This window comes from Grammomys surdaster, unplaced genomic scaffold, assembly GCF_004785775.1.
Source record: "Grammomys surdaster isolate TR1022 unplaced genomic scaffold, NIH_TR_1.0 316, whole genome shotgun sequence".
In the NCBI taxonomy this organism is placed as follows: domain Eukaryota; kingdom Metazoa; phylum Chordata; class Mammalia; order Rodentia; family Muridae; genus Grammomys; species Grammomys surdaster.
The window spans coordinates 368348-385820 of record NW_021604735.1 but is presented as its reverse complement, the minus strand read 5'-3'; the positions used below and the strand labels follow the sequence as shown (position 1 = coordinate 385820).

General features: G+C 49.6%; 2 protein-coding genes across 5 annotated transcripts in view; one reads left to right on the top strand and one right to left on the bottom strand.

The window, feature by feature from the left end:
• Positions 1-1233: 1233 nt before the first annotated feature.
• Mospd3 (motile sperm domain containing 3) lies at positions 1234-4610 on the top strand. Its single transcript, XM_028777839.1, has 5 exons — positions 1234-1695; positions 1906-1981; positions 2153-2382; positions 4126-4290; positions 4385-4610. Exons 1-5 carry the CDS (start codon positions 1491-1493, stop codon positions 4414-4416), a joined length of 708 nt encoding a protein of 235 aa, XP_028633672.1. The 5' UTR covers positions 1234-1490; the 3' UTR covers positions 4417-4610.
• Positions 4611-12045: 7435 nt separating this feature from the next.
• The window catches only part of Tfr2 (transferrin receptor 2), a 15591-nt gene continuing 10163 nt past the window's right edge, over positions 12046-17473 (bottom strand). For 3 of the 4 annotated variants that reach the window (XM_028777858.1, XM_028777855.1, XM_028777857.1), the window contains exons 13-20: positions 16748-16830; positions 16593-16656; positions 16429-16496; positions 16264-16340; positions 16100-16184; positions 15783-16013; positions 15335-15475; positions 12046-12689 (exon numbers count right to left, since the gene is read on the bottom strand). In XM_028777858.1, the coding sequence (XP_028633691.1) occupies positions 12414-12689; positions 15335-15475; positions 15783-16013; positions 16100-16184; positions 16264-16340; positions 16429-16496; positions 16593-16656; positions 16748-16830 (1025 nt within the window). In that variant the 3' untranslated portion in view covers positions 12046-12413. The remainder of the gene's footprint in view (positions 12690-15334; positions 15476-15782; positions 16014-16099; positions 16185-16263; positions 16341-16428; positions 16497-16592; positions 16657-16747; positions 16831-17473) is intronic. The other variant, XM_028777856.1, reaches the window with a different exon arrangement.

Sequence of the window (17473 nt, the reverse complement as noted above, 5' to 3'; positions counted from 1 at the left end):
TAAAGGCGTGCACCACCCTGTCCAGCTTTACGTTCATCTAGTGAGGTGCACACAGGTGCACACTTACATATACATGCATGTGCATATATGCACACAGTTCCGCTCACGTGGACGTTGGTTCTCTCCTACCACCATGTGAGTCCTGAAGATTCAACTCAGGTCTTTAGGTTCCACACAAACTCCTTTACCAGGTGAGCCATCCAGTCCAGTGTTGCCGGTCCAAGTGTTGTTGGTTTCGATTTGATTTTGTTTTGAGATAGGGTCCAGTAAATTTTATTGAGGTTGCTTCCAGGAGCATAGGCAATTTAATAATGGTTATCTCAACGAAGAAAATGTCTCTCTTTTCCTAGCAACTATTAAGGACCTATAAGGGTAAGTACATTTTTAGTATTTTAGTGTTTTCTCTGCATGTATATGACCCATGTACTGGCAGAGGTCAAATGAGGGCGTCCGATTCCCTGAAAACTAGATAGTTATGAACCACTAGGTCAATGCTGGAAGCTAACCCTTCAGCACCTCCCCTCTTTTAAAAAAAAAAAAAAGTGTAACGGAAGCTGGTTAAGATTACTGCCTCATCCAATTCTGCTCTTACTGATTATTGACTTAATCTTAACGTTTCCCAGGCCCAAACAGGAAGGAAAGAAAAATGAATTTTTTAAAAAATCTACTAATGGATGACCTTAAAATAACCAGATAGATAAACAAACGCTAGGTAGTAGCCCGGTTCCACCTCTCCCATTTACTCTCAGAGAAGGAACCCAGAACACACAAAATTCTTGCCCAAGATCAAGCCAATCAGTGGTGCCCAGGGAGGCGTGTTTGGTCTTTGAAGAGCACCAATCAGCGTACGTTGGGGCGGAAAGGAGACAGCATCCACCAATGAGAGAGGCCGTACGGCGGAAGTGCATAAAGGAACTCTCGGGAAGATGGCGCCCCTAGTTTGGGCACAAGTTGGCTGGAGGATCCTTTGACCGCAAGGTGATTATCATAGTACAAGCGGCCATTCACAGGCGGAATTCCCGGCAGGGCACAGGCTGAGCTTAAGGAAGGGCCGCGGACACAATTAGGTGACCTGGAGATCAGGAACACTCAAGGGAGTGGAGTCGATGAGACCAGAGCGGGAAGACCCGGAAAAGGCGTGGCTAGAACCAGGGCAGGCTTACTGCGCCCCACACCAGAAGACCCGGATTGGGAAGCCACGGGGCGGGACAGAGGTTTAGCCACGTGGGCGTGGCCACTGCGGTGCGGTTTGGGGGCGGGACCTATAGGAACCTGGGGCCCAGCTGGCCGGAGAAAAGGTTTGGGAACCCGGGCCTGGGGCTGCGGGATCCACATCTAGCGGGGTTCCAAGGCAGCGGTGACATCAGGCCGAGCTCTGCTCATGATCTCACCCTGTCCTCTTTTCGTCCCTCGCGCCACTAGCCCTAAACTCTAAGACCCTCTTGTCCTCCTGAGCTCTGCCCTCGGATGTCCGACCGCCCAGAGCCTGCATGCGCCGTGGGGCGCCCCAGGACCAGGAGCTGGTGGGTCCAGGGGCCCCTGGGCGGGGGTCCCGGGGCTCCCCTCCTTCCTCAGGACCCGTTGTCCCGGTGCTGGTCTTTCCCCCGGATCTAGTATTCAGGGCAGACCAGAGAAGTGGACCCCGGCAGCTGCTGACCCTCTACAACCCCACGGGAACCGCGCTTCGCTTCCGAGGTGAAGAGACGGGCGCTTAGAGCTAGGGCTCTGGGGGTTGGTAGCAGGATATGGGAAGATTGTGTGGGCTGGAGGAATTAGACAAGAGGCCAGATGCCCATCTTTGGGTCTGAAAAAGAATCGTGTCCATCTCTGGGGTTGCTGACATAAAGAGGCCCCGGTGATACGTTAAACTTGCCTAAGATCTCTTCGCATACCTTTATCCGACAGTTCTGTGTACAGCACCTGCCAAGTATACAGTATTCGATGCAGAGGGATATGTGAAGCCTCAGTCCTGCATTGACATGTGAGTGGGGAGGTTGGGGAAGCAGTCAGGCGCCACGACCACCTGTTGGTATCTTTGGTCTGAGAATCTTTTCACCTGCTGACTGCAGTCACTCTGGAAAAAAGTTTCTGGGGAGGAGATCTGGATTTCCTAGGTTGGTTGCCTCTCACTTCCTTCCTCCCAATGGGCCAGTGTGATACGGCACGTGGCCCCCATCCCTGGTCACTATGACGTCCAGGACCGTTTCCGCATTGAGCTATCTGAGGAAGGGGCTGAGGGACGAGTGGTTGGAAGAAAAGACATCACCTCTGTTCTACGGGCCCCAGCGTATCCCCTGGAGCTTCAGGGACATTCTGAGCCAGCGCCCAACCCAGGGCCTCCTACGTGGACGGGACCAACCCCAGCCAGACATCTTCAGGAGAGTGAGTTGCACGGATTGTTTGCGTGCGTGCGAATGCTCATGCATGTACTCACATGTGCACCTCTGTTCACATTGGTAGAGGCTAGAGTTTGATTTTCCTCAATCTCTCCTCACCTTTATTTTTTTGAGACAGACTCTCACACTGACCCTAATATACATTCATTTGGCTAGGCTGGATGGCCAATGCCGAATCCAGAGTCCACCTGTCTCCACTACCCAAAGACTGGGATTATAGGGGCACACTTCCATGCCCAGGTTTTAAGTATGTTCTGGAGATCTGAACTCAGGTCTCCATGCTTGCATGATCAGCCCTTTACTGACTGAGTCATCTCTCCACAGGTCTTGTTTTTCTGCAGTACTAGGCATTGGCCTTGTACCTAAGGCATACCAAGCAAGCATTCTACCGCTGAGCAATAACCCCAGCCCTGCAGTCAGGACTCCTGAATTCTGTAGGGAGAGAGGAAGCAGTCACGTTACCCTAGAAATAAACTAAACTGGGTTTGAAGAAGTCTCTGGGTTGAGGTGTGATATGTGTGTGTGTGTGTGTGTGTGTGTGTGAGAGAGAGAGAGAGAATGTGTCTCTCACCCCCCTCTGTATGTGTGTGTGTATGTGTGTGTATGAGAGAGTATGTCTCTCTCTCTCTCTCTCTCTCTCTCTCTCTCTCTCTCTCTCTGTGCGTGCGTGCGTGCGTGCGTGCGTGCGTGCGTGCGTGCGTAGATGATCCTGGTTGAGGTTTTCTATCAGGTGAGAGGAAGAAGACTTCACAGTTGTCCTGGTCTCTAGCTTCTAATCAGAGGGACAAGCTCTTTTCCAGCTCCAACTGCAGTAACTCTTACCAGGTGCCAGCTATGTTCAGTTCAGTGAAAAACCTGTACTGAGCAGTCAGCTCTTGTGTGCTGGGTATGAGAGATAGAGGTCCCTGCCTGACAGTCCAGGACACTGAGAACACATTGTGGAAGTCAGGAGAAAGTGGGGGACCAGACGACAGAGCTTGTGGCTTCAGGACAGAGGTGCCAAGGAGAAGAGAACATTCCCAGGGTACCCTTAGGGGACAAAAGAATGTCAACACAAAGATGTGATAGCACAAGCCTGGGATACCACCATGTGGGGGTTTGCAAGCAAGGAATGAGGATTGCATGTTCAAAGCCAGCCTGGGCTACGTAGTAACAGTTTGAAAAACAGCCCTGTGAGAGTGTTGCGGAGTTAGTCCAGTTGCTAAAGTGTTTGCTATGTAGGAACAAGGACCCCCAAACTCAGTCCCCAGCAGTGATGACATGGTAGCAATGAGTTTGTAACTCCAGCTCTGAGGATACAGAGACAGGCCGATCCTTGGTTCCGGCTCACCAGTCATCTGGTCTGACAGACAAGTCCAGGTTCCATTGAGAGACTCCATTCCTCAAACACAAGTTAGATGGCACCTGTGGTGGATTTCTGGCCTCTGTACGTAGCACGCACCTGTACATGTACTCATCCACGTACACACTCAAGAAAGCTAGACATGCACGGTGGTGTACATCTGTAATCCCAGCACTTAGGTTGGGGGGGAGGCAGGAGGATCAGAAATTCAAGACCCATTCTTGGATACATAATGAGTTTGGGGCCATCCTAGACTACATGCATGTGTGTCCCTGTTTCTAAATAAATAAATAGTATATGAGTAAGCCCCACACAAAGTAATTTCATCTTCCCTGTTCATGCTGATCCCTGAGAGGCCTTGGGGTGCTCATCTCCCTCCTTTTGCAGGTGCTCCCCAGCAGCTGGCCACCAGCTCCTTCCTGCTCTTCTTGCTGACAGGCGTCATCTCTGTGGCCTTCCTGCTTCTGCCACTGCAGGATGAACTTGGCAGCCAGCTGCCTCAGGTCCTACATGTGTCCCTGGGACAGAAGCTGGTCGCCGCCTACGTCTTAGGTGAGCACCGTAGAGGAGCACGGGGCCCACTTCCAGAGAAAGGACAGGAAGAGGAAGGCTCATACATGGAATCTCTTTCTTTTTCCACCTTCAGGCCTCCTCACCATGGTGTTCCTCCGGACCTGAGCTCTTAGCCAAACCCACTGAACCCACCCTGTCCTTGGCAGGCAGGGACCTAAGGCAGCCACTGTGACGATAGCACCTTGCCCCTCCTCTCTCCCTTCTGCCCATCCATTGACTGTCAGCCTCCCCACAACAAACACCCAGGGATTTATACTCATTTTCCAAGTTGAATAAAATAAAGTTTAAAATCAAAATGAGAAACGTAGGATGCTTACCCCCAGCTTCTCACTTCTTGTTTAATGGTGTATTTGTGTGCACGTGCATATGGCTGCACGCACTCGCACGTAAGCCTGCACACCAGAGGTCAGGAGACAACTTTCAGAGACGGTTCTCTTCTGTCTTGTGGATTCCAGGTACAGAGTCCAGGTCATCAGACTTGGTGGCAAATGCCTTGACTCACTGAGCCTTAAGTTTTGAGGCCAGGGGTCTCAACGATTGACTAGGAACAGTGAGCCAGGCGTCTGCTTGTCTCCACCTCCCCGGCACTCAGGTTACACATTCATGTAGCTGCACCATTAGTTATGGACTTGACAGACTCCAGAATGAGCGGGGAGACGGGCTGTGTGGCCTCCAGAGGAGGATTATACTGATTAGGTTATTGGGATGGAAAACCCGCCCTGTATGTCTGCCATATCATTTCATGGGTTTGGTCCGGGAATGAATGAAAGGCAGGAGCGGAAACTGGGCACCCGCACTCATTACCCTCGCCTGACGAGATGTCATGTGACCAGCTGGGTCAAGCTGCTGCTGCTGCTTTAACTTCCAGGATGGATGGTCCCTTGAACTGTGGGCTAGAACCTGTTCTTCCTTAGGTTGCTTTTGGTTGTGTATTTTATCACAGCAACAGCAAAGGAACTAAGACAGTGGAGTCTGGGGATCTGAGCTCATCCTCTGGATTTCGTGGCCGGCACAGTAATGACGGAAGCATCTCCCCACCTCTCCCCACTTTTTACCTTTTAAAAGCATTTCTAATTTCTTTTTTTTTTTTTTTTTTTTTGAGACAGAGTTTCTCTGTGTAGCCCTGGCTGTCCTGGAACTCACTCTGTAGACCAGACTAGCCTCAAACTCAGAAATCCGCCTGTCTCTGCCTCCCAAGTGCTGGGATTAAAGGTGTGTGCCACCACTGCCCGGTGAATTTCTAATTTCTTAAAAAGGATTTCTTTTTATGTGTGGGAGTGTTTTGCTTGCCCGTATGTATGTGTACTACATACATGCCTGGTGCCTTGCAGAGCTCAGAAGAGGGTATTAGATTTCCTGGAATGGAATTACAGGTGGTTGAGGACTACCATGTTGCTGCTGGGAACTAAACTTGGTCATCTGTAAGAGCAACCAGTGTTCTTAACCATTGAGCCATCTCTCCAGTGCTACTGCCCCACCCCTATCCTGATTCCCAGACAGCCTCTGGTTCCTCCCACTTCCAGGGATCCAGGGAAAGTTAAAGGCCAGCGTGGGTAAATTAGTTAGACTGTGTCTCAAAATAAAAGCCAAAAGGAGGGGTAGGCCCAGTGTGGCGGCACAGGCAAAGGCAGGTGGATCTCTGAATTTTGGGCCAACCTGGTCTACATAGTTTCAGACCAGCCAGGGCTATGTTAGGATGTAGCTCATCAATAGAACACTTGCCTGGTGTAGGTGAGTCCCTAGCTTCAGTTCCTGTTACTGAAGGAAAAAGAACCCCACCCCCCAATGCATGTACACACACACACACACACACAGACACGCATACACAGACACGCACACACCATTAGAACTGGGTCTATGGCTCAGTAGTTGGGCAGTTTTCAGCATATTTAAGACCTCCGGTTCCAATCTAAGCACCACAAAGATTTAAAAAAAAATCTCCTTTACTCAAACAACAGAAATCTGCCCTTCAGCCAGTATTCCTAGCCCACAAGCAACATCTAATCAAACCTGCTATCGTCTTAGTTGTCACTGTGACTATATCTGAAATCAACTAAAACAACTAGGCCTGTCTGTAAGGGTTTTCTTGATTGGATCAGTTGAAGCCAGAAGGCCCATCCTAATCTGGGCCACACCTGATGACAAGTCCACATGAAAGGACACGGGAAGGAAGCGTCTGCTCGTTGCCTGCTTGCCTTCGTGCTATCTCTGCAATGTTCATGTATCCTGTTGCCAAGGCATTCCTTCACGGGACTAGCACCCACTTCTTTGGGATTCCAGCATGGACTGAAGGCCAGCAGCTCTCCAGGAATCCTTGAGGCCTCCAGCAGCCGACTGGGCCTCCTGAGATATCCAGCCTTGGCCATCTCAATAACTCTCGGATCCTTGGTCTCTCCTCCAGGAGACAGCCATTGTTGGACTACCCAGACCACAGCCTGTGATCCACTCTACCAGGTCCTCCCCACTTTTTGCATAGATGTGCATTGTATCAGTTCTGCTCCTTAGAGAACTCCGATCCTTACACTATAACAACCCAGTTTGAAGCAGACAGAGCCGCTTTGCAAGGCTGTCCACATGCCATCATGCCTTCCACAGGGTATTTTGCTGACTTTGGGACCCACCCCCTTTTTTTCTTTTCTTACATTTTCTTTTCTTTTCCATTTTCTCTCTCTTCCTTCCTTCCTTCCTTCCTTCCTTCCTTTCTTTCTTTCTTTCTTTCTTTCTTTCTTTCTTTCTTTCTTCCTTTCTTTCCTTCTTTCTTTCTTTTTTTTGAGACAAGCCCATTCCTCGCCCATCCCTCTAGCTCAGGCTGGTCTTGAACTTCTCACCCTCCTCCTGCCTTACCCCTTTAAGTAGGCTTTTGAAAATGCCTACCTCACTGTCATTGTTTTTAACATTTATTTGTTTTGGGGGAAGGGAGTTGGCAAAAGCATTCCATGACCTTCAAGTGAAGGTCAGACGACAGTCTGTGGGACTCCAACCTCTACTTCTGCCAGTTGCAGAGATCAGACTCAGGTCATCAGGCTTGGTGGCAGGCATCTTTATTCACTGGATCATCTTGACAGCCCAGATCCATTTTGTTTGTTTATTCTGTTTTGTTTTGTGAGAGAATGTCATGTAGCCGAGGCTAGTCTCTACTTGTTATATAGCTGGGGTAACCTGGAACCCTCAATCCTCCTGCTTCCAGCTCCTGAGTGCTGGGATTAGAGGCATGTATCACTACATCCCTCATTTACGCAGTGCTAGGGAAGAAACACAGAATCCTGTGTGCAGTGGGCAAGCGCCAAAGCAATTGGGCTGCATCCTCAGCCCTCTTCGTTGTTTTTAGGCTCTTTTTAAAAATTTAATTATAAAAAATATATGTCTGTTGTGTTAGTCTGAGTATGCATGTATGTGTACCATGTGCAAGCAGCTACTCAGCAGAGCCAGAAGATCATGTCAGCTCTCCTGGGGGACTGGAGTCACAGGTGGTGGTGAGTTGCCAGATGTGGTGCTGGGAACTGAGCTCTACTACTCTGAAAGAACAGTAAAAGCTCTTTAGCGCTGAAGCCATCTCTCCAGCTCCAGGCTAGCCCTTCTTTGTGACCTCAGCTCTCATGGATCAGGGACCCCAGGGCTCCCGCAAGGAGGGTGGCAAATGCAAGGCCTGACAGGACCTCACTCTGTGTGGTAGAGACTGAAGCCAGTGGAAAACGGGGTCTTCAGAAGGCATCGTCTGCTCTGCTTGCCCTCCTTCAGGGGCAGAGAAGGGGTGGAGGAGGGGGGACGGGGGACATCGGACAGCTAGTTGATTTGCAACTGAGAATCAGCAAGATAACAGGACAGATCCAGTCTGCTGCACTGATGAATGTCATCAGTTTCCCTGGCTTGGCTCTGGGGGCTTTAGGACTTTCACACTATCCTGGCAACCTGTGTGTGTCTGCACTTGTGTGTGGAGGTGCATGTTCAGTTTGTGTGTGTGTGTGTGTGTGTGTGTGTGTGTGTGTGTGCATGTAGAGGTCAGAGGTCAACCTGAGGTATCGTCTCAGTGCTCTCAGCCTTATTTTTATTTTATTTAAAATTACACTTATTTATTTACTTATTTATTTATATATTCATTTATTTACAGGATGGAGCATACACGAGTCCCACAGTCTGTGTGTGGAGCTCAGAGGACAACTTGCAGGAGTTGCTTTCTCCTCCCACCATCTGGACCCCAGGGATTGAACTCGGGTCCTTGGGCTTGGCAGCAATCGCCTTTACCCACTGAGTCATCCTTCTGGCTCCACCATCCTATTTTTGAGACGAAGTCTCTCCTTTACCTGGAGCTTGCTGATTTGGCCAGGCTGGCTGTCCAGCAAGCTCAGGAGATCCTCCCACTCCCACCCACCCTGCTCCTCGCCACAGTGAAGGGATCACAGGCATAAGTCACTGAAACCAGGTTTTCATTTGGCTGCTGGGTATCAGAGCCAGGTCTTCGTGCTTGGATTCGAGCACTTTACTGCCTGAGCCATCTCTCCCGCTTCCTCACGAGAATTCTTGTCTCTCCTGTGCCCCAGAGGCCTGCTCTGGGGCATGGCCTCATAAAGTACACAGAATGAGTCCAAAGTCTGTGCCAGGAGACGGGGGTGGGGAGCTCCTGCAAACCCCTCTTTCCAAGTTACCTGTGCGGTTGAGATTCTCCACAGGTTGATGATGCTTGCCTCTGCCTCTCAAGCTTTTGTATTAAAGTTGTGTACCACCATGCCTGGCTATTTATAAAAAATTTTTAATATTGGTTTTTATTTCATTATTTGTTTGTATGTGCCACATGTGTGTGGTAGGGTGATGGTGGGGACCAAAAGAAGGCCTCAGATCCCCACTCCCATCTTTTCTTTTTTAAAAAGATTTATTTATTTAATGTATGAGTATACTGTAGCTGTCTTCAGACAAACCAGAAATGGGCATCAGATCCCATTACAGATGGTTGTGAGCCACCATGTGGTTGCTGGGAATTGAACTCAGGACCACTAGAAGAGCAGCCAGTGCTCTTAACCACTGAGCCATCTCTCCAGCCCCCTCTCCCATCTTTTCTATTGCACCACAACCAAGTCAACTTATAAGACAGAGCATTTATTCTGGGCTTCTAAACTTAGAGGGTTAAAGTTCACAATGGTAGAGCAGAGAGAACAGGTAAGAGAGGGCTGGAGCGGCAGCCAAGAGCTCAGAGCAGAGAGCACCCTGAGAATGGCATTTGTCATGTTGATACCTCAGATCCCACTGCAGTGACACACCTCTGTGGCAAACAGCCACTAACTCAAGACAAGGCTTCAAACACCTGAGACTTATGGGGACAGCTCATTCAAACCTCTGCACTCCACCAGCTGGAGTTTCAGGCAGTGGTGAGCCACCAGAGGTAGTCCTGGGAATCTAATTCACACTTTCTGGAAGAGAGCAATAGGTGCCCTTAACAACTGAGAGAGAGAACTGCCTCTCAGTGTTATTTTTCAAAATAGGGCCCTACGATGTAGCCCTGGCTGTTTGGAATGTTCCTTTTTTTTTTTTTTTTTTTTTTTTTTTTTTTTTTTTTTTGGACAGAGTCTCACTATGTAGTTTTGTTGACCAGGCTGCCTGGCTCTGCCTGGAATCAAAGATGTGCAACACCATGCCTGGTGATGGACCTTTTTCTTTTCTCTTCTTTTTCTTTTGGGGGCACACAGATGATACAGTGGTTAAGAACACTTGGTGCTCTTGCAGAACACCAAGGTCTGGTTCCCAGCATCCACACGGTGACTCACAACCATCTATAACTCCAGTCCCAGGGGATCTGTCACCTTTTTCTGCATCCATGGGCATAGAGTGGGTGCACCTACATAATGCATTCATATAAATAAAATAAAATAACAACAAATACATCTTTTAAAAAAGGTATAAATAGCGTGAAAATCCTGGCAAGTGCTAGCATGCTTGGTCGGTTTTTCCTTTTAACTTAACATTAAAGGTCCTCTTCCTAACAATACATTCTGCAACCCTGTCACTCAGGAGGCTGGGCCAGTAGAGTCTTGAGTTCAAGGCCAGCTTGAGCTACACAGTGAACCCTTCCTTGTCTTCAGAAGAAAAGAAAAGACAAGACAAGGAAAGGAAAGAATAGAAAAGGCAAGGTGTGGTGGCACACGCCTTTAATCCCAGTGCTCTGGAGGCAGAAGCAGGTGGGTTTCTGAGTTCGAGGCCAGCCTGGTCTACAGATTGAGTTCCAGGTCAGCCAAGGCTACATAGTAAGAACCTGTGTCAAAACAGATTCATGCATATGTTTGTTTGTGTATGTGTATGAGAGAGGAGGGAGGGAGAGGGAGGGGAAGAGAGGGGGAAAGAGAGGGGGAGATGGCTTAGCTAGTCAAGACACTTGTCACCAAGCCTAGTGATCGGACAACATGATGGAAGAGAAAACTGCCTCCTACAAGTTATTCTCCACACATAGGCTGCGGAATGCATACACACACACACACACGTATGTATATATGTAATCAAAATACAGTAAATTTTAAAATTTAAATACAAAGAGAAAGAACTACCATCACTTAAAAGTCTCCTAACCTATAGCCCACACCCACACATGGAGGTCTCCATCCTCACTGGACAAAGGTTGGCTATAGGGGAATCCCAGAGATGACAGGGTCAACCTAAGAGGTGTGAGAGCAGTCTCATAGGGTCCCCACTGTGTGTGAGTGCATGTGTATGCCCATGCATGTGGAGGTCAGAGGTCAAGCCTGGGCACTGTGCCTCAGCAGCTGTCCACCTTACTTTTCATTTTTTAAAAAGTCTTTTTTTTTTTTTACATTTACTTATTTAGTGTGTGTGTATACACTTGCTTACCCATGCATGGGCATGCGTGCAACAATGTTCAGGTGTTAGCTTTTCTCTCCCACCATGTGATCAGATCATCAGGCTTGTTTCCTTGTGAGTGTGTGTGTGTGTGTGTGTGTGTGTGTGTGAGAGAGAGAGAGAGAGAGAGAGAGAGAGAGAGAGAGAGAGGCTCATACCCTGGAACTCACTATATAGACCAGTCTGTCCTCCAGGTCATAGAGATCCCCTTACTTATATCCTACCCCAACACCCACAGCCCAGCACTGGGATTAAAGGCCTGTGCCTTTAATTTTTTATTTGTTCTTTAAATTAATTTATACTTTTAACTAAGTTTTAAAATTTGTTTTATTTTACATGTATGGGTATTTTGTCTGCTTGTATGTCTGTACACTACATGCATGCAGTGCCTATGGATACCAGAAGAGGGCATTTGATCCCGAGAAACTAGAGTTACAGACAGTTGTAAGTGGGCATGTAAATGCTGGGAATCAAACCAGTGTCCTCTGGTATGGCATCCAGTGCTCTTAACCACAAAGCCATCTCTCTAGCTACCTAATTATCTTTTGTAAAATACATTTTTAAAACATGTATCTGTTTGTGCGTTTATGGGCACACATTCAGAAGTCATAGGAAAACCTGTGGGAACTAGTTCTCTCCTTTCAGCACGTGGGGCCTGGGGATTGAACTCTGGTTACCAGGCTTGGCAGCAATCATCCATTCCTGATGAGTTACCCCCACTGCCCTCATCTCCTTCCATTATCTTTAGGCAGTTTTCTTAGACACTGGAACAGTTCTTTTTCCCATGTGGATAGCATCTTGTAAGCATGCTGTCAGGTGCCTTCTGTGCCTCCTTTCCTAGGTCTCTAGGCGGGTATGAGGAGTGGGTATGGCATGAAGAGGAAGCGAAATTGCTTATGGACAACAGAGGTTACAATTGGTTTATTGACTAATCGCCTTGGGCCGCCCACATACTGCCATGTGTCATAAGATAATGAAGCTATCCATCTCACCCGCTAAGATAGCTGGTCAGATCCCAGCGTCTAGATAGTCTCTAGATTTGGGGAACTTTGCTCCTGAAGGCAGAAGGACCAGTGATGGGAAGAAAACCGCTTTCTGGATAAGCAACGGTTTGACAATCACACTGAGAAAATATGGCTCACCGGCGTTGCAGGATCAAAGATGTTAATGAGGATAGGTTGCAATCTCAGGCACCGCCTTTGCCTGCACCACTCACATAGGGAGAAAGAGAATCACGTGGGGCCCACGGAGGGCTTCTGGCCTCAAAAGTTATTGTCAATGTTCCAAACGTCGCCACTGAGTGCGTTAGCTGCCCCCTGCAGCGTCCACGTGAGCAACGCCAGCTGGCGCCGGAAGCGACTCTCCTGGAAGCCCAGACCCGGTGTCAACCCGGAAGAGGCGGCTCCCGAGCCATCGGAGCGCAGCATCCGCAGGTGATCCACCAGGGCACTCAAAGTGTGGTCGCCTTGGCCTAGGAAAATGTGGCGGAATGGGGAGTCGGCCGGCGACACGTACTGGGACAGGAAGTAGAACTCCACCTGCACGAAAAAAATCAAAGCAGGTCTAGATGCCAGGGTGTCTGTAAGGCTTCAGTCACTCTTCCCTCAAACAAGTCCTAATCCACCCCGAGGCCCTAGTACCTGCTTCACAAATACGGTTCCACAGCTTCGTCCAGGCCCACCTCCCTTACACTGTCCAATTAGGAAGGCCCGTCACGTGACGTCACCAGTAGCCAGGGAAATCTGTCTGGAGTCTAATCCCTCCCTCCCTGCCTTTCTTTTTAGATTTATTATTTTGTGTACTATGAGTGTTTTGCGTGTATGTGTGTGCCTCAAATATGCGTTTGGTGCCAGCAGAGGTCAAAAGAAGGTGTCCGATCCCCTGGGACTAGAGTGGCAGAGGATGTGCCTTGCATAAAAGCCCATCTCGTGTGTGTGCACGCACGTGTGTGGAGACCACGGTCAGGAGTTGCTAAGTCTTCCTCAATCACTTTCCACATTATTTTTTGAGACAAGGTCTACTCACTGAACCAAGAACTTGCCAGTTTGGCTAAACTAGTTGGCCAGTGAGCTCTGGGCTTTTCTGCCTTCCCAGTCTGAGGTCCAGGCATCCATCACTGAGCCTGGCCTTAAGTACCCGATTCTCTTGATTCAGCCTCAGGAGATCTGAGATCTGATTTACAGGTGTGCACCTCCACACGAGCAGAACTTACTTTTAAAATGTCCATTCAACAGTTCACGTGTGCCCAATGGCTTCAAACAGAACCTCAGAGGGAGCAGCTTCCGACTCACTTTGCCAAATCGTTCATAAGATCCTGCCCTACAGAATTAGCGGATATCTGGACATAGCCTCATGCGCTCGCATGCCAGCGTCACCTTCTTAAACATGAGATCCGGAGGCTGAGGGTGTGGCTTAGTGGTAGAGGATGATGCACTGGGTTCCTTGGTACCCACATTTCTTTCTCTTTGTCTCTGTCTCTCTGTCTCTGTCTGTCTCTCTCAGTCTCTGCCTCTTGGACAGTGTCTCATCATGTAGCCAAGGCTAGTTGTCTTAACCTCCCGAGAGAGAGACGGGAGTTTTATTCGGTACCGGAGGTGGAACCAGGATTGCATACATACCATAAAGCATGCCATCAACTGAACTTCAGCCTCAGTCCATTTCCCTTTTTTTTTCTCTTTCTCCTTTCTTTTTCCTTCCCTCCTTCTTTTCCCTGCCCCATCTTTCTCTTTCGTGATATTGAGTACAGGCTATGAGGGCAGAGTCCCTCATCTTTAATTTTGACTCCATCATTTACTTCCTGTGTGATACTGGGTATGTTACTTTGCTTCTCTGAGCCAACCTCACAGCATCGCAGAAAGTCCTGCTGTTGAACAAAATGAAATCGTTGGCCCCTGGTAGCTCTCTACAAAAGCCAGCTGCTATTATCATTATCAAACTATTCTTTCAACATCCTTCCTGTGCTTTTTTCCTACTCCCGTTTTAGGGAGTAGTGCATATTCGACTACCATCGGTCCAGGCGCCCCCTACAGGCATTTGTTGACACCTGCGACTGGTATCCAGGACAGCAGAAGTCTGTTTCAGGCCATTGGTACTCTCTCCAGAATCCTTTCTACACATTCTGTTTTGCCATTTCACCTCCTTGTAAGACATATTTGTGATGCCCTGACACTCAAAATACAAACTCCTGACCCTAGCCTGTCATACCAGTTACTTGGAGACAGGAGGAGGATCAAAAGGTCAAGGTCAACCTGGACTACAAAGTAAGTTCAAAGCTATTCTGGGCAACCAAGCAAGACTTTCTCTCAAAATGAGAATGAAAGGTGGGTTGGAGGCATGGCTCAGTGGTAGAGTTCCTGCCTAGAATCCCCCAGTGAGGGGCTGGGGGGGCGTGGCTCAGTGGTAGAGCCCCTGCCTAGAATCCCCCAGTGAGGGGCTGGGGGCGTGGCTCAGTGGTAGAGCCCCTGCCTAGAATCCCCCAGTGAGGGGCTGGGGGGCGTGGCTCAGTGGTAGAGCCCCTGCCTAGACTCCCCCAGTGAGGGGCTGGGGGCGTGGCTCAGTGGTAGAGCCCCTGCCTAGAATCCCCCAGTGAGGGGCTGGGGATTTGGCTTAGTGGTAAAGCACTTATTTAACATGCACAATACTCTGGTTTTATCCCAGACTCCCTCCCCCAAGCACACAAAATTCCAAATTTCTTCAACTATTTAAAGGTTCCCCCAACTGGTCTCTGATCCCTGTTCAGTCCTCCACAGGGTCTCTGTCCTGACTTTCCTGATCCATGTGCAGCTCCTAAGAAAGGCCAGGTCCATTTCCCTGCCTCATGTTTTGCCTGTCCTTCAAGACCCAAGCCACACAGTCTAAAGCAGAGGTCTGGAACTTTTTCTCTGCAAAAATCCATGGAGTAAACATTTCAGGCTTTGCAAGTTAAACAGCAGACAACAGAGAGTCAGGCCCTTACTATCCGTTTCATCGCTTGGCAGAGCCTCTGAAAGTAAGAGGTCAGGGTTTTCTAGCCTGTCTGGTTTATGAACCCTGTATATCTGGTATAGTACACCCAGAAGAACACAGGGATAGAGCAGTCAACGGAAAGCGTAGGGGCAGAATACTTTACAAAGGCCAGGTCCTGGGATAAGGGACCACCAGGCCAGAAGGGGGCGGGCGGGGGCGGGCGGGGGCGGGGTCTCACCCTCATGATGCGCACATTGTACATGCGCATCAGACGCTCATCATTCTGCTCAGAGCTGTAAATCTCCTTCCGCAGCTTCTCCGCCGCCCGGATGTAGTCCCCCCTTGCAGAGTACACCCACTGCAGGGTCAGCCCGCGCGCCTGTGGGCGAGGCACAGTCTAAGATTGACAGATTGGTGCCAGCACCGATACGGGTGGGGTCAAAGCCCTAAAGAGAAAGGGAAAGGGATACAGGGAGGTCACCAGGCCTATGAGGTTAGGGAGGGCAGAGCTCAGGGATGTGGGGTAGTACTGGATGTGTCCTCGAGGATTAGGTGACTGGAGGTATAAGTAAATGGAGCCCGATTGGAGGACAGGACCTAGATCTCAGGACTGGGGAAAGGAGAAGCCAGACACCCTTCGTAAGGAGGCGCCCCTGCAGGCTGTGAGCGCGATGGGCATCTTGGACCTTGAGGTCCCCAGAGAAGTCATTGAGGTTGCCGATGTGCCTGAGGACCACGTCTCCATAGCGGCCGAAGTCCAGCGGCAGTAGGTGATCGTGGCTCAGTCGGATGACGAGCTGGCCCGTGAGCTGAGCCACTGCCTGGACCACGGCGGGCAGGCGACCTCGCAGCGTCTTGTGCAGATTCTCATATGTGTCCTCCTTCGTGTGCAGGAATGGGTACACCCGATCATCCTGCTGGGACATGGAGGGGCTGGGTGCAGGAATGTGGCGCTGACAGGCTGAGGGCCTGGTGTCCTGGAGCAAGGGCCGGGGAGTCTCACCTCCATGAAGGAGAACTCCACAGCTGGGACCCCCGCGAAAGCTGTGAAGGAATATGCACTGCTGTCCATGGGCAGGGGCTGAATCCTGAGGACAGGCAGATTAGAGGCCTCTGAGGACTCAGTTTCTCCTGAGTCTCCACCCCGCAGCCTACATTTCCACTTACACTTCAGCATCCCAGCTTGGGTGGGTGAGTGCCAATTGTTCATAGAGCGTCTGTCCGCTGTGGTTGGGGGAATCCACCTGGATAAGAGACACACATCAGCCTTTGCCCCCTTGCGCTGCCCTCCCACGGGATTCTCTCACCCCCAGCCCCATCCCCTCCTCTTGCCTGCTTCAGGATATTCTCAATGAGGCTGACGAGAAGGGGGCTGGTCTTGGCATGGAATTTGCCATCTCCTGAAGAAAAGGGAGGGGAGGAATCCAGGCTCAGGAATAGATTGCTATGCATAGACCAACCTGAGAGGGCCAGGAGGCAGCTTGACCCTAGCTCACCCAACACGGCCTTGTCCAGGCTCACGTACACAACAGCTTTGAGGTGTAGCACGCTGAGGTAGCCCTGTGGGTCCGGGAAGAGTATGGAAAAGGGAGGTTGCCCTTCCACCCTTCCCCATTACATTCCTGATTACATACCCAGAACCCCAAGTCACCTCCAACCACTCTGTGGATCCCACGCCGCCAAAGTCACCTCCGTCCCAGCTGATGAACAAAAGACTTCTTCGAGGTCTGAACCCTATGTGCAGACAGATGAAACGGAGGGTCAGTATTCCACCTTCACCCTTCTCTATTCAGGTCTCCAGAGGGTCTCCACTCTCACTACGAACCCGGCATCCCAAGCCACCCCACCTTGGATCTTCTCTGACTCAATAATAACACACTGGAGTGGGTTCTAACAGATGCTATTTCTTGCTCAATTGTCACTCAGGCCATAGGCACTCAGCATGTTCCAGTCTCTATTTAGTTTTTTTTTTTTAATTTTATTTGTACATGTGTGGGGACACATTTGCAATAGTAGGGGAACATGGCAGTCAGAGGACAACCTGCAGGACAATATGCATGTGGATTCTTGGACTCCAACTCCTGCTCTTGTCCCGTCTCAATACTCTTATTGTTGTTTCAAGACAGGGTCATGTGTAGCCCAGGCTAGCCTCAGTCCCCGCCTTATATGGTAAGAGATGACCTACAACTGGTCAGTGGTGGCAGACAACTTTAATCCTATCACTTGGGAGGCAGAGGCAGATGGATCTCTGTGAGTTCAAGGCCAGCCTGGTCTACAGAGCGGGTTCCAGGACAGCCAGGGGTACACAGAGAACCCCTGTCTCGAAAAACCAAAAAACCAAAAAACCAAAAAACCAAAAAACCAAAAAACCAAAAAA

Coding starts and splice junctions, on each gene's coding strand:
- Mospd3 (XM_028777839.1), top strand. CDS start 1,491: ATGCGCCGTGGGGCGCCCCAGGACCAGGAGCTGGTGGGTCCAGGGGCC. Junction 2,383..4,125: donor AGCCAGACATCTTCAGGAGA/GTGAGTTGCACG, acceptor CTCCTTTTGCAG/GTGCTCCCCAGCAGCTGGCC. Junction 4,291..4,384: donor GGTCGCCGCCTACGTCTTAG/GTGAGCACCGTA, acceptor TTCCACCTTCAG/GCCTCCTCACCATGGTGTTC.